We start from the raw sequence: 14,248 nt of genomic DNA on the forward strand, positions 1-14,248 counted from the left end.
TCCAGAATACCAGCCACTGACCACCAGCCTCCCATGTCTCTCCTCAGGACCTGTCCAGAATACCAGCCACTGACCACCAGACTCCCATGTCCCACCTCAGGACCTGTCCAGAATACCAGCCACTGACCAACAGCCTCCCATGTCCCACCTCAGGACCTGTCCAGAATACCAGCCACTGACCAACAGCCTCCCATGTCCCACCTCAGGACCTGTCCAGAATACCAGCCACTGACCACCATGTCCCACCTCAGGACCTGTCCAGAATACCAGCCACTGACCACCATGTCCCACCTCAGGACCTGTCCAGAATACCAGCCACTGACCACCATGTCCCACCTCAGGACCTGTCCAGAATACCAGCCACTGACCACCATGTCCCACCTCAGGACCTGTCCAGAATACCAGCCACTGACCACCAGACTCCCATGTCCCGCCTCAGGACCTGTCCAGAATACCAGCCACTGACCACCAGACTCCCATGTCCCGCCTCAGGACCTGTCCAGAATACCAGCCACTGACCACCATGTCCCACCTCAGGACCTGTCCAGAATACCAGCCACTGACCACCATGTCCCACCTCAGGACCTGTCCAGAATACCAGCCACTGACCACCAGACTCCCATGTCCCGCCTCAGGACCTGTCCAGAATACCAGCCACTGACCACCATGTCCCACCTCAGGACCTGTCCAGAATACCAGCCACTGACCACCATGTCCCACCTCAGGACCTGTCCAGAATACCAGCCACTGACCACCAGACTCCATGTCCCGCCTCAGGACCTGTCCAGAATACCAGCCACTGACCACCATGTCCCGCCTCAGGACCTGTCCAGAATACCAGCCACTGACCACCATGTCCCACCTCAGGACCTGTCCAGAATACCAGCCACTGACCACCATGTCCCACCTCAGGACCTGTCCAGAATACCAGCCACTGACCACCATGTCCCACCTCAGGACCTGTCCAGAATACCAGCCACTGACCAACAGCCTCCCATGTCCCGCCTCAGGACCTGTCCAGAATACCAGCCACTGACCACCAGACTCCCATGTCCCACCTCAGGACCTGTCCAGAATACCAGCCACTGACCACCAGACTCCATGTCCCGCCTCAGGACCTGTCCAGAATACCAGCCACTGACCACCATGTCCCGCCTCAGGACCTGTCCAGAATACCAGCCACTGACCAACAGCCTCCCATGTCCCACCTCAGGACCTGTCCAGAATACCAGGCACTGACCACCAGCCTTCATCCTCCTCACCTTGATCTTTATATAGTTAGTTTTTATTTTCCTACATCGGAAAAACATCCCTTCGTCTGTTTGAAATTCCGTAACTTTCCAGAAGTTACACATGCAATACAAAACAACCATGGCTGTTCCTCAACTCCTTACACCTCTGGAATAGCACCTGAACCCATCGCCGTTGTCTTTGAGCAGGTTGTGGAGGGGAGGTAGAGCCATGTACTTAGCGGTGGTGTAGAGCAGAGCAGCTCAGAAAAGTCTTCCCTCAGGGCAGAGCAGCCTGCAGTGCCTCGGTTATAAACCAATCTCCCTGGAAGACTTCCAAGAGAAACTTTCCCTTTCTGTTTGTGCTCATCAACTTTAACATGACAATCTTTCCTTCCTCCTAAAGTTGAGAAATAACTCCTAAACAAGTGGACAAAGACAACCAGACGTTTACCTGCAGTTTTTCATCTTTATTTTTGTATTGAAATTCATACTTTGTGTTGTCAGGACTTTCCAACTCAAAAATCACAACAAAAAATGATTTATGTAAATCCACTCGGCGGACAATTCTTATTGGTTGACCCAGCGTGCACGTGGCCTGTGATTAGTCAACCTGACCTCAAGTCCCGCCCATTCATTAGAACCTCCCCTAGACACTGAGCTAGACAGACTAGTATGAACCCCAAAACGACACCCTATTGCCCATGTAGTGCACTACCACTGGGAGACCCATGGGCCCTGATCAAAAGTAGGGCACTATACGAGGGAATATGGGTGCCATTTGGAATTCATTTCCAATTCCCGTTTTGACCACAGGCTACGGCAACCCAAGAGAGACAAAACAACTTTGCTCCTCGAAAGACAAAATAAATGAGATTTAAATTTTAAAACGGAGCCTGATCAGGTGTTTATATAAACACGATTGAACCAACAGAGTTATACATGATGCTTCCATTCTTTCAGTACTGAGAGGCCGCATCCCAAACTGAACCCTATTCCTTATTAGTGCACTACTTTTGACCTGAGCCCGTAGGGTTCTGGGTAAAAGTAGAACACTGTACGGGGAACAGGGTGCCATTTGAGATGCAAGCCAGAGAGAACAGCCTTGTTCCAAACACTAAATACCCTAACCCCTACACCCTTGTTCACTTAGAACCATCAAAAGGGTGACAACTCAAAATGCTCCCCATACAGCCCTACCTTTCAGATCCAGGTTCTGATATGGGGGATAGAACCTAAATCTTTTCACCCACAAGGGGTTAGGGGATAGGGGAGAGGAGTAACTGGTTTGGAACCAGGCCCATGAGAAACAGAGTGTTTATGATGTAATAAGAGGACATTTAGGCAGGTCTGTAGGTGGGTATCAATAAAAACGTCACAATACAGTGCAGAGTGTTCGAGTCGGCTGCTAGGGGGGGGGGCAAGGAGACCCCGAGCTCCGCTAAAACCATGTGCCATTTTAGGGATTGTTAAATAACTGTTTTCAACTCTTGAAGAGCATAGTCAAGAGTTATACAGCAAGTAACTGCATCCTTTCATGATCAATAAACATCAATTGATCATGTATTTTTAGATACGTAAGAGTAGCCTCAATTTGGCATGTAGCAAAATAGACTTCCAGACAACATAATTACCTTGCTTCATCAGAGATTAGGCTTGTGGAAAGAGCTTGACATAAACAAGTCCTCATCTTGGTAAAGTGGACTACGGTCACCACCACTAGAGGACAAGCAAATCAAACAATATCTGGATATAGCCATCTAGTTTAGTTTATCCCCTGAAAGTTAGCTAGCCGCATCGACGCAATCTGCCGTTAGCTAGCCTCATCGACGCAATCTGCCGTTAGCTAGCCGCATCGACGCAATCTGCCGTTAGCTAGCCGCATCGACGCAATCTGCCGTTAGCTAGCCGCATCGACGCAATCTGCCGTTAGCTAGCCGCATCGACGCAATCTGCCGTTAGCTAGCCGCATCGACGCAATCTGCCGTTAGCTAGCCAATTTGACGTGGTACATCAATCAATGTATTGTCTATCACGTCTGTCAGCAGCAATAGGAATTAAAACATTCTTAAAAACAATGTTGTAAACGGGATAATGTTAGCTAACGTTGCTAGCTATGCCTACGTTGGTTGGAGAGAAAAAAGTACATTAGGTCTACTTAAGACTATATGTTTAGCCAAATGTACAACGTTTCTACCAGTAGCTAGCGAAGTAAACATTATCAGCTAACAGTACAACTGCAAATGCGCCCTTCTGCTGCTTGACAGGCAGAGACCACAACTGATGGGAAATTAACCTAAACCACTCATACTTATCAGGTATAGCTCTCCTTTCTATCACTCAAATATCCAATCAATGGTGGTCAATATTGAGATTTATCATGAGGCTACCCTCGTGTATCTGAAATCCCATGATCAATTGATGTTTACTGATCATGGAAAGCATGCAGTTACTTTATAACTGATGATAAGAGACAAATGTGGAATAATCTGACATTTGTATTTTTGACTCTGGGCTTCAAGAGGAGATGATATTACAACCAAATAGTTAACATTTATTTAACAATCCCTTGAAAACGGCACGCAGTTGTCAACGGTTTTAGTGGAGCTAGGAGTCTCCTTGCCCCCTCAGCAGGCAATTCAAAACCTCTGCACCGTATTGTGACGTTTTATTGATAACGACCTATTGAACAGAGTCATTATGATGTCATGTTGTAACCAGAGGTACGTAGATGTACAGAGTTCTAGAACGGACAACTGTCTGTCATCCATGTTGGCACAGGGTCATTCTATAGCAACAAGAACATTCTTAGTTGGATTCCAATTAGAATGGTAATGTTGTGGAACATTCCGGCACAAACATGGCAGCCATGAAAAGTATAAATGCAGATCTCAAAATGGCACCCTATTCCCTATGTAGTGCACTACTTTGGACCAGGTAGTGCACAATGAAGGTGGAACGGGGTGTCATTTGCGATTTGCCTGTTGCAATATCATGTAGCTTTTAGGTGCCAACATGGCAACCATGAAAAAGGTCGGAAAATCTGAGTTTCTCTGTATATGTACGTCTCGATGTGCGTCCGAAAAGGTACCCTGTTCCCTATGGACTCAAGCCCATGGGCCCTGGTCAAAAGTAGTGCACTACATAGGGAATAGCGTGCAATTTGAGACACTACCTTTACAGTGTACATGGAGCAGCAGCTTCCTCTATAGGGACTTATTCATACTGACACCCCCCACCCTGTCCCTTAGTTAACCATCAAACAAACAGAAAATCTAAATAAAAGTCCCCCCCACCCTCCTATGTGTTTCTATCTACACGCCCACGCCCTGGACCTGTGTGTGTTGTTCTGTGTGTGTGTGTGTGTTCCGGTCGAGGCCGCCAGAGTCTCTGCGAGGGTGTGTGAGATCGTGCTTGTGTGTGCGCGTGGGCGCTCCCTGGGGGTGAGGGGGACTCCTAGTATTTCACTCCTGGAACGAACTCCTTCGCGTCGGGGTTCAAGTTGCTCTTCCTCTGCAGGGAGAGATGGAGTGATGGCGGGAATAAAAAAAAAAAAGAGAAAAGAAAGTGAGAACCATTCAATTGTACAAAACTCACTTTACACACACATTACAAGATGGCGGTCTATTGTTGTATCTGGTGGATGTGTTCTCTGACGAGCGTGTGTTCCACTGTGTCTCCTCACCGCCATCTCCTCTGCGTTTCCTCCGTCGCTGACTGACAGGCCGTTAAGCTGCTGCTGGATCTGACCCACCCCCGAGGGGAGGTCCCTGGCCGGGATGAACCAATCCTGGTCCTCCTCATCCAACATTTCCTGGAAACAACGCTCCAAGAACTCCTGCTCCAACAACTCCTCTTCAACCTGACAGAGAGAGAGAGACATGGCTATTTCAGCCACAACCGTTGCTGACAGGTGTATAAAAATTCAGCACACTACCATGCAATCTCCATACACACACCGGCAGTAGAATGGCCTTATTGAAGAGCTCAGTGACTTTCAACATGGCACCGTCATAGGATGCCACCTTTCCGACAAGTCAGTTCGTCAAATTTCTACCCTGCTAGAGATGCCCCGGTCAACTGTAAGTGCCGTTATTGTGAAGTGGAAACGTCTAGGAGCAACAACAGCTCAAGGCACAAAGTGGTAGGCCACACAAGCTCACAGAACAGGACCGTCGAGTGCTGAAGCACCGAAAAATCGTCTGTCCTCGGTTGCAACATTCACTACGGAGTTCCAAACTGCCTCTGGAAGCAACGTCAGCACAAGAACTGTTCGTCAGGAGCGTCATGAAATGGTTTTCCATGGCCGAGCAGCCACACACAAGCCTAAGATCACCATGCACAATGCCAATCGTCGGCTGGAGTGGTGTAAAACGCGCCTCCATTGGACTCTGGAGCAGTGGAAATGCGTTCTCTGGAGTGATGATCACACTTCACCATCTGGCAGTCCGGACAAAAAAATCTGGGCTTGGCGGATGCCAGGAGAACGCTACCTGCCCCAATGCATAGTGCCAACTGTAAAGTTTGGTGGAGGAGGAATAATGGTCTGGGCCTGTTTTTCATGGTTAGGGCCCCTTAGTTCCAGTGAAGGGAAATCTTAACACTACAGCGACATTCTAGATCATTCTGTGCTTCCAACTTTGTGGCAACAGTTTGGGGAAGGCCCTTTCCGGTTTCAGCATGACAATGCCCCCGTGCACAAAGTGATGTCCATACAGAAATGGTTTTGTCGAGATCGGTGTGGAAGAACTTGACTGACCTGCAGAGCCCTGACCTCAACCCCATCGATCCTTTGGGATGAATTGGAACGCTGACTGCGAGCCAGCCCTAATTGCTCAACATCAGTGCCTGACCTCACTAATGCGCTTGTGGCTGAATGGAAGCAAGTCCCCACAGCAATGTGCCAACATCTAGTGGAAAACCTTCCCAGAAGAGTGGAGGCTGTTTTAGCAGCAAAGGGGGGGGAGACCAACTCCATATTAATGCTCATGTTTTTGAAAGAGATGTTTAACAAGCAGGTGTCCACATACTTTTGGTCATGTAGTGTACATGGAGGGAGAGGGATGGAGTGAGACAATGCTCCAGGAACTCCTCTTCAGACACTAGTAGTAGTTTATCAGTGAGCCAGGCTGAAATAACCTGTTCTCAGTGCCTAGTATAGAAAGGGAGGGGAGGGAGAGAGCGGGATAGACGAAGGCTCATCTTACTGTAATGAGATCCTCATTACACTAAAAAACCCATTACACAACACACAGAGAGAATGGTGTGTGGTTGGATTCCACCTCTAAAGGGTTTCCTCTTGATAAAACAGACATCAAGCAGACACATCTAGGACTAACTGTCTGGGTGTGTGTACACCAACCTGTCTGTTGTAAACATCCTCGTTCTCCATCCACATGTACTCAGCAAAGGGATCGTCTCCTCCCTGATCGCCCTCTCCTGGATGCCCATTTGCTACAGGCTCCTTGCCTTCCTTCCCCGGAGCCCCACCCCCCGGCGTCTTCACTACCTCGGGACCACTCATCTCCGACGGCTCTGATGGGACCGGAGAGATGAAATAGCATGGTTACACACACACACAACGCTTCTTGTTTGGTTTCCTTGGTATTTCTGAGGAATACTGGCATTGTGACAACCCTACCAGTGATTCCACTGCAGTCATTTAGCTGTGCCGCTGCGCACAGGGTGGGAAATGAACACCAGCTAAATGCTTGCAGATTTTGTCATTGGCTGGTGGTCACAGAGCATTTGGAAGCAGTTTTTTTATGCTTGGCTATATGCATTGTCCAATCTGTTAAAATAATTTAAACAAATAATTGTACTAATATGTTGTTATTGGGCAAATTTCCCCCCCCATTCATTTGAGTACAACATCCTTTTAGAAAGTCCCCAGAACTGATCATTCTACTTTAAAAAAATATATATATCAGGGTGGGGGGGGGGGTACCCAAACCACCTCACTGTAACAACCCCCCCCCCCCCCCCCCACAACTGCTTAACATTTTTCCTGGAGGAAACACTGAGCCCTACAGTCTACCTCCACTTTTAAAACCTAAAAATAGGCCAATTCATTAAACATCACATTGACAACCAGCCTGAGAAAACACAGGGAGGGAGTTCTGCAGGAGTTTACAAAAACAACATTGTAGACAAACAGCATCCATAAAAATAGTAGAATACTGCAACAAACACATACAATAGAGAACCATAATTCACAGGCCTTCTGTTATCTCTAGAACGGTCCTAAATGACACCAGGACTGTACAAACTATAGATCATTGACTAACTAAAGCACATCAGACAAACTGTCTGGTAGATCGAGGAATGAAGTATTTATATATAAAAAAAGGAATGGTGGCACTGATATATATATTCCACAAATCTAACGTAGAAGGTATATAATCAATCTAAAACACAAAAGCTTATCAAAAATTTTTTACTACTACACTTCTAATTTTTGCAGTTTGAAGTAGGTACTAAAGTGCCCATGTTTTGTTGCTAGTAGATGCTGAAGATCAAATCTAATTTTATTCGTCACATGCTTGGTAAACAAACAGGTGTAGAGACTAACAGTGAAATGCTTACAGGCCCCAAAATACAAAATGTAAAGTGATATGTCGTATTGGGACTTTTAGTTGGAAGGATGAAACCAATATTTTTTTTTTATTAAATCAACCTAATTATGCAATATTCCCTTTAAGGTCTGAAAAGGCACTCGCCCTCGGGGTAAATCAGGAGTATTGTTTTGGTTGCCTAATGATTATGATCCCTTACCCAAGTAATTATTTTCACCTACACACCGGGGAAGAACCAGAAAGAACAGACTAGTTGAACTATTTGTATTTTGGTTGTCATCAGAAGAAAGAAAATCACCTGCCCAATGGGGCAACCACAGAGCAGGTTGATGATTGACTGCTCATGTCTGGCAATAGGGCTTAATATCAATCCCTGAGCCATGTCTAGAATGGTAGAACAGTGGTTCAAGCTCCATACTGATTTCAGTTCAATACAGCTCCATACTGATTTCAGCTCAATACAGCGCCATACTGATTTCAGCTCAATACAGCTCCATACTGATTTCAGTTATAGTTAAATAAGGCTGAATGTAACATTGAGATAAGCACTTATAATAAAGAAAGGAAAAAAGCAAAGCGTCATTATACTTTGCATCCATTGATGGTAATAGGAATTGTATGAGGTGATCGGATTGGGGATGGTAAATTGGCCATGTTCTGTTATAATCTCCACCCGGCACAGCCAGAAGAGGACTGGCCACCCCTCATAGCCTGGTTCCTCTCTAGGTTTCGGCCTTTCTAGGGAGTTTTTCCTAGCCACCGTGCTTCTACACCTGCACCTGGAAATTGGACCAGCGCCTGGCCTGTGTAGTCCATTGGTTAGTGACTCGGACCCCTGACTTCTGACTACATGGCTACCTTTCCTTTCTCAATTAAATACAACGGATATATATTTTAAAGAATTTGGACCAGTGTCGTCAAAATACAGTTCAACCACAGGTGGCTGATGGAAAGTCTAGTAGAAGCTCCACAAAGGCCACGCTGAGAAGCGATTTATCGAACCGTTTCCTGTATTATATATACACACACACACATCTACTACGTTACACTCATTCCCTGTCATTCAGAGGGAGGAGAACAAAAGAAAACACTGTGAATGAGGCAGCGACGCCTCTACTTGAGAGGGGAAAACACCACATTTGATGTCAACAAAACGTGTACGGCCATGGACCGGTGCTTATGTAATACAGCTAGTCAGAGACCTGCGTGACATTGCAGAGGATTGCACTGCCTGTGTGAATGCTATAGCTAGCTATATCTGAACGTTAAATACGCAGTAAGCTACAATAGCTAGCTGCTCTTCGACACAGCAACCCTAACGCGGACAGCTAGCTACATTGCCAGTCCTTGCTACTGCAGTGTAGGACAATTTGCTAACTTCACATGAAGCCACGTGTTTTCTTTATTTAGCAATCAACAATGCCAAGATGGCACACCTGTGTATGGAATAGCTACTGTGTATTTCTAGCTGGTTAGCCATCACTGGTAAATATAGCTAGTCCGATGCTATTTGTATTGGGTCAACGTGTTGTTGTGTAACTTATTAACCACGCTGCATGCAGGGAGGGGCTTGCTCGTGTATGTATACTCTGAGAAATGTAAACAAGTTATTAACCATTGGTTATTTTCGGCCTCGTTAAAAGCTTAACTTAATTCTGCTAAGACACGTCTTATGGGGGGCGATAGGTTTGTGGTGATGGATTTAACGATACCTAACGATGCTACATCAACCTGCCTTCCATTGCTATCTGGCTAATAAACCAGTCTCACACCTTAGCAAAACACCTTCCTAGCTAAGAATCGAAAACAAATGGTGGCTAACATCATCAAGGTTGGTTGTAACAGGCCGCACATGAAGTGATGACCAAAAAAAACGACAACTATACATGAAATTAGCGCGCTAGCTGTTAAAATAATTGTGAGGTCTTAGCTAGGCAATGCTAGGTACAACGTGCTACCACCATCATGGGATGGGCCTACATGGAAAACATAACGAAACACTTAGCTAAAGGAGTTAGCTAGCTAACGGTCACAAAAACAAAGTTTAACGGTGAACATATTTTGAAACAGCTGGTACTAGAACGTATTTCCCACAAACACACGTAACAATCGCAATGTCAGATCTTAGAATGGCAGAACGTAAGGCTAACAATAGGTTTGAGTTCCATTCCCATCTGGATTGATGCGTCAGAGACGCAATTAGCTAGCTAGGCTAACATTTAGCTAGCTAGGTCAGTGCATGGCATTTCGCACGGAATCGGGCCAAGACGCAATATTCAGTGTTCAAATATTTGGCTGTGAAATCCACGTGAAAAAACTTACGACGGGTGTTCTAAAGTCATACCTGGCATCCCCTGCTTTAGTGTTTCCTCTTTAAAAAAAAGACAAAATAAAAAAACGTATTTCCAACACACTCGTAGGCTAGCTAACGTTAGTTAGCTAAATACATTAGGAACACGGTGGTCATGTGGTCTAGGCTTGAACAAACAGCCAACAAGCGCCCTCCCCTGCCTCTCACCAAAACACACACTTGCGTGGCTAACATTAAAACTAGTGGAGTGGTAAGAGAGAAAGTCAGCGGGAGGTATATGTTGAACATTAAATATAAATATTACGGTATAGCGGATACTATTAAACGTTTAATGGTGATAAACATTTTATAGCTAGCTAGTAGCAGAGTAAATAATGTTTAACAGACAAGTGCGAGTGTTTTGAGAAACTCTCCAACTACCTACATCCTTTATCGTTAGCTAACTAGCTAGCTTTGTTTAGATATTCAACAGTCAAGCAAAGCGAACGATATGGGCTTGCCAAGTTAAGATTGATAACACAGCCACAGCTGTTAGCAACCTACGATAGCCGCTAACCTATAAATAGGTAACGTTACTCACCAACCAAGTTGAAATGTGGTAAACAAACCCCGTAGTAAAAACTAAACGGCAGCTCATATGAAAGCGGCTCCTCGATTGCCTAAAGAACACCCAGAAGAAAACAATTTAACACATCCAATTTTTAAGATTCGTAAATATGCGTCTTTGTCCGTTTTTCCCCGTTATAATCCATAGAGAAAGAGCCTCGAAAATCACGATTTGTGCCACAACCGCGAGCCAGGAAAATGGTCACGTGGTACCGATTGTCCAACTGTACACACCGACTATTGGTGGGAACGGAAATCAGTCAACTCCTTTTACTGACATCACTGGTATCGAGTAAAACAAGAAACAGCCCCCTTTTCATTCACAGACGGAGTAAAAAACGAAGTGCAATCAATCTAGTAAAGTAGGGCATATATACAGTCATTGGACAGGCTACACATTATTTCTTCCTTTCCCTAATAGTATTCCTGGTGCCTTTATAATATGTGTCAAGTTAATTATTTCATGGTCCTGATCTAAACTGTGACGAATACCATATCAACAAGTACGGTCATTACTAATCCTTTCAGATGTGATTGTCCAAGAGAGGAGAGGAAAAAAGTCAATTCAAGACTATTGAGATTCTGCTAATGGCAATGGTTGAAATGCATTATCTTTAACAGTCAGCAGAGGGCGCCGCAAATAGATATTTTGAGAGCATGGGAGGTGTTTGTGAGAGAGAGAAACACTTTATGGAACACAAAGCCTTCACTATCTCATCCTGGAATATCCAAGGCTTTGGGGTCCTCTGCCTTTGGCCTAAAGAGCAGGGAACCCAGACTTCACCAAAGAAATCAGAAATACAGACATTGTCATCCTACAAGAAACATGGGGACCCACTGGTTGCCCTCTAGGTTACAGAGAGCTGGTAATCCCATCCACCAAACTACCAGGTGTGAAACAGGGAAGGGACTCAGGGGGTATACTAATTTGGTATAGAGCAGACCTAACCCACTCTATTAAATTAATCAAAACAGGAAAAATTTACATTTGGCTAGAAATTCAAAAGGAAATTACCACAAAAGAGAAAAATGTCCTCCTATGTGCTACCCATACCCCCCCCCCCCCCCCCACTAGAATCCCCATACTTTAATAAAGACAGCTTCTCCATCCTAGAGGGGGAAATCGATAATTTCCAGGCCCAGGGACATGTACTAGTCTGTGGCAACCTAAATGCCACAACTGGACAAGAACCTGACACACTCAGCACACAGGGGGACAAACACCTACCTGGAGGTGACAGCATTCCCTCCCAAATATGCCCCCCTAGACACAACTATGACAAAAAAACAAAACAAAAATGTGTCACAACTCCTGCAGCTCTGTCGGATGCTGGGTCTATACATAGTCAATGGTAGGCTTCGAGGGGACTCCTATGGTAGGTACACCTATAGCTCATCTCTTGGCAGTAGTAGTGTAGATTACTTTATCACTGACCTCAACCCAAAGTCTCTCAGAGTCAGCCCACTGACACCCCGATCAGATCACAGCAAAATCACAGTCTACCTGAACAGAGCAGTACTCAATCATGAGGCATCACAGCAAAATAAACTGAATAATATTAAGAAATGCTATAGATGGAAGGAAAGTAGTGTGGAAACATACCGAAAAACTATTAGGCAACAACATATTCAATCCCTTTTACACAACTTCCTGGACAAAACATTTCACTGTAATAGTGAAGGTGTAAACTTGGCAGTACATTTGACCTCTCAGCTTCCCTATCAAAATGTCAAGCAGACAACCGAAGAAAATTAACAACAATGACAAATGGTTTGATGAAAAAATGCTAAAACCTAAGAAATACATTGTGAAACCTGTCCAACCAAAAACATAGAGACCCAGAAAACCTTCGCCTTCACTATGGTGAATCACTAAAACAATACAGAAATACAAGACGGAAAAAGAAGGAACAGCACGTCAGAAATCAGCTCAATGTAATTGAAGAATCCATAGAATCTAAACACTTTTGGGTAAATTGGAAAACACGAAACAAACAACAACACAAATAGTTATCTATCCAAAATGGAGATGTATGGATAAACCACTTCTCTAATCTTTTTGGCTCTATAACAAAGAACAAACAGCAAAAACATATACATGATCAAATACAAATCTTAGAATCAGCTATTAAAGACTACCAGAACCCACTGGATTTTCCAATTACATTGACCCGAACTACAGGACAAAATACAAACCCTCAAACCCAGAAGGCCTGTGGGGTTCATGGTATCCTAAATGAAATGATAAAATATACAGACTACAAATTCCAATTGGCTATACTTAAACTCTTTAACATCATCCTCAGCGCTGGCATCTTCCCAAATATTTGGAACCAAGGACGGATCACCCCAATCCACAGAAGTGGAGACAAATTTACCACAATAACTACCGTGGGATATGCGTCAACAGCAACCTTGGGAAAATCCTCTGCATTATCATTAACAGCAGACTCGTACATTTCCTCAGTGAATACTATTTAGTGAGCAAATGTCAAATTGGCTTTTTACCAAATGACTGTACGACAGACCACATATTCACCCTGCACACCCTAATTAACAAACAAAACAAAACAAAGGTAAAGTCTTCTCATGCTTTCTTGATTTCATTTTTGTTTTTACTCAATTTGGCATGAGGGTCTGCTATACAAATTGATAGAAAGTGGTGTTGGAGGAAAAACATACAACAGTATAAAATCCATGTACACAAACAACAAGTCGGCAAAAACACACACGTTTCGTTCCACAGGCCCTTGGTGTGAGACAGGGATGCAGATTAACCCCCACCCTCTTCAGCATAAAATGTATCAACGATTTGGCGAGGGCACCAGAACTGTCTGCAGAACCCGGCCTCACCCTACCAGAATCTGAAGTTAAATGTCAAATCAAATCAAACTTTGTCACATGCACCGAATACAACAAGTGTAGACCTTACTGTGAAATGCTTACTTTACAAGCCCTTAACCAACAGTGCAGTTCAATGACTGGAACGAATTGCAAAAATCGCTGAAGTTGGAGACTTACATCCCCCTCACTAACTTTAAGCATCAGCTGTCAGAGCAGCTTACCGATTGATGCAGCTGTACACAGCCCATCTGTAAATAGCCCATCCAACCAACTACCTCATCCCCATATTGTTTTTATTTACTTTTTTTCTCTTTTACACACCAGTATCACTACTTTCACATTATCATCTGCACATCTATCACTACAGTGTTATTCTGCTATATTGTAATTACTTCGCTACTATGGCCTATCTATTGCCTTACCTCCTCACACCATTTGCACACACTGTATATATACTTTTTCTATTGTGTTATTGACTGTACGCTTGTTTATTCCATGTGTAACTCTGTGTTGTTGTTTGTGTCGCACTACTTTGCTTTATCTTGGCCAGGTCGCAGTTGTAAATGAGAACCTGTTCTCAACTGGCCTACCTGGTTAAATAAAGGTGAAATATAAAGAAGAGTTAAGAAAATATTTGCGAAATTAACTAAAGTAAAAAATAATAAAAAGTAACACAATAATGA

At 44.4% G+C, this 14,248-nt stretch overlaps 1 protein-coding gene across 2 annotated transcripts; it reads right to left on the bottom strand.

The window, feature by feature from the left end:
* Window positions 1-1,684: 1,684 nt before the first annotated feature.
* Window positions 1,685-11,003, bottom strand: LOC139561317 (polyadenylate-binding protein-interacting protein 2B-like). 2 transcript variants are annotated; one of them, XM_071378331.1, is made up of 4 exons: window positions 10,696-11,003; window positions 6,592-6,764; window positions 4,915-5,091; window positions 1,685-4,742 (listed from the first exon to the last, which is right to left on the bottom strand). In XM_071378331.1, the coding sequence occupies exons 2-4, from the start codon at window positions 6,751-6,753 to the stop codon at window positions 4,686-4,688; spliced, it is 396 nt and encodes a 131-aa protein (XP_071234432.1). In that variant the 5' UTR covers window positions 6,754-6,764; window positions 10,696-11,003; the 3' UTR covers window positions 1,685-4,685. The 2 variants fall into 2 exon arrangements, with proteins under 2 accessions (XP_071234432.1, XP_071234431.1); XM_071378330.1 differs by lacking the exon at window positions 10,696-11,003 and adding an exon at window positions 10,149-10,303.
* Between the last annotated feature and the right edge of the window lie 3,245 nt (window positions 11,004-14,248).

This window comes from Salvelinus alpinus, chromosome 31, assembly GCF_045679555.1.
Source record: "Salvelinus alpinus chromosome 31, SLU_Salpinus.1, whole genome shotgun sequence".
NCBI classification, from domain to species: Eukaryota; Metazoa; Chordata; class Actinopteri; order Salmoniformes; family Salmonidae; genus Salvelinus; species Salvelinus alpinus.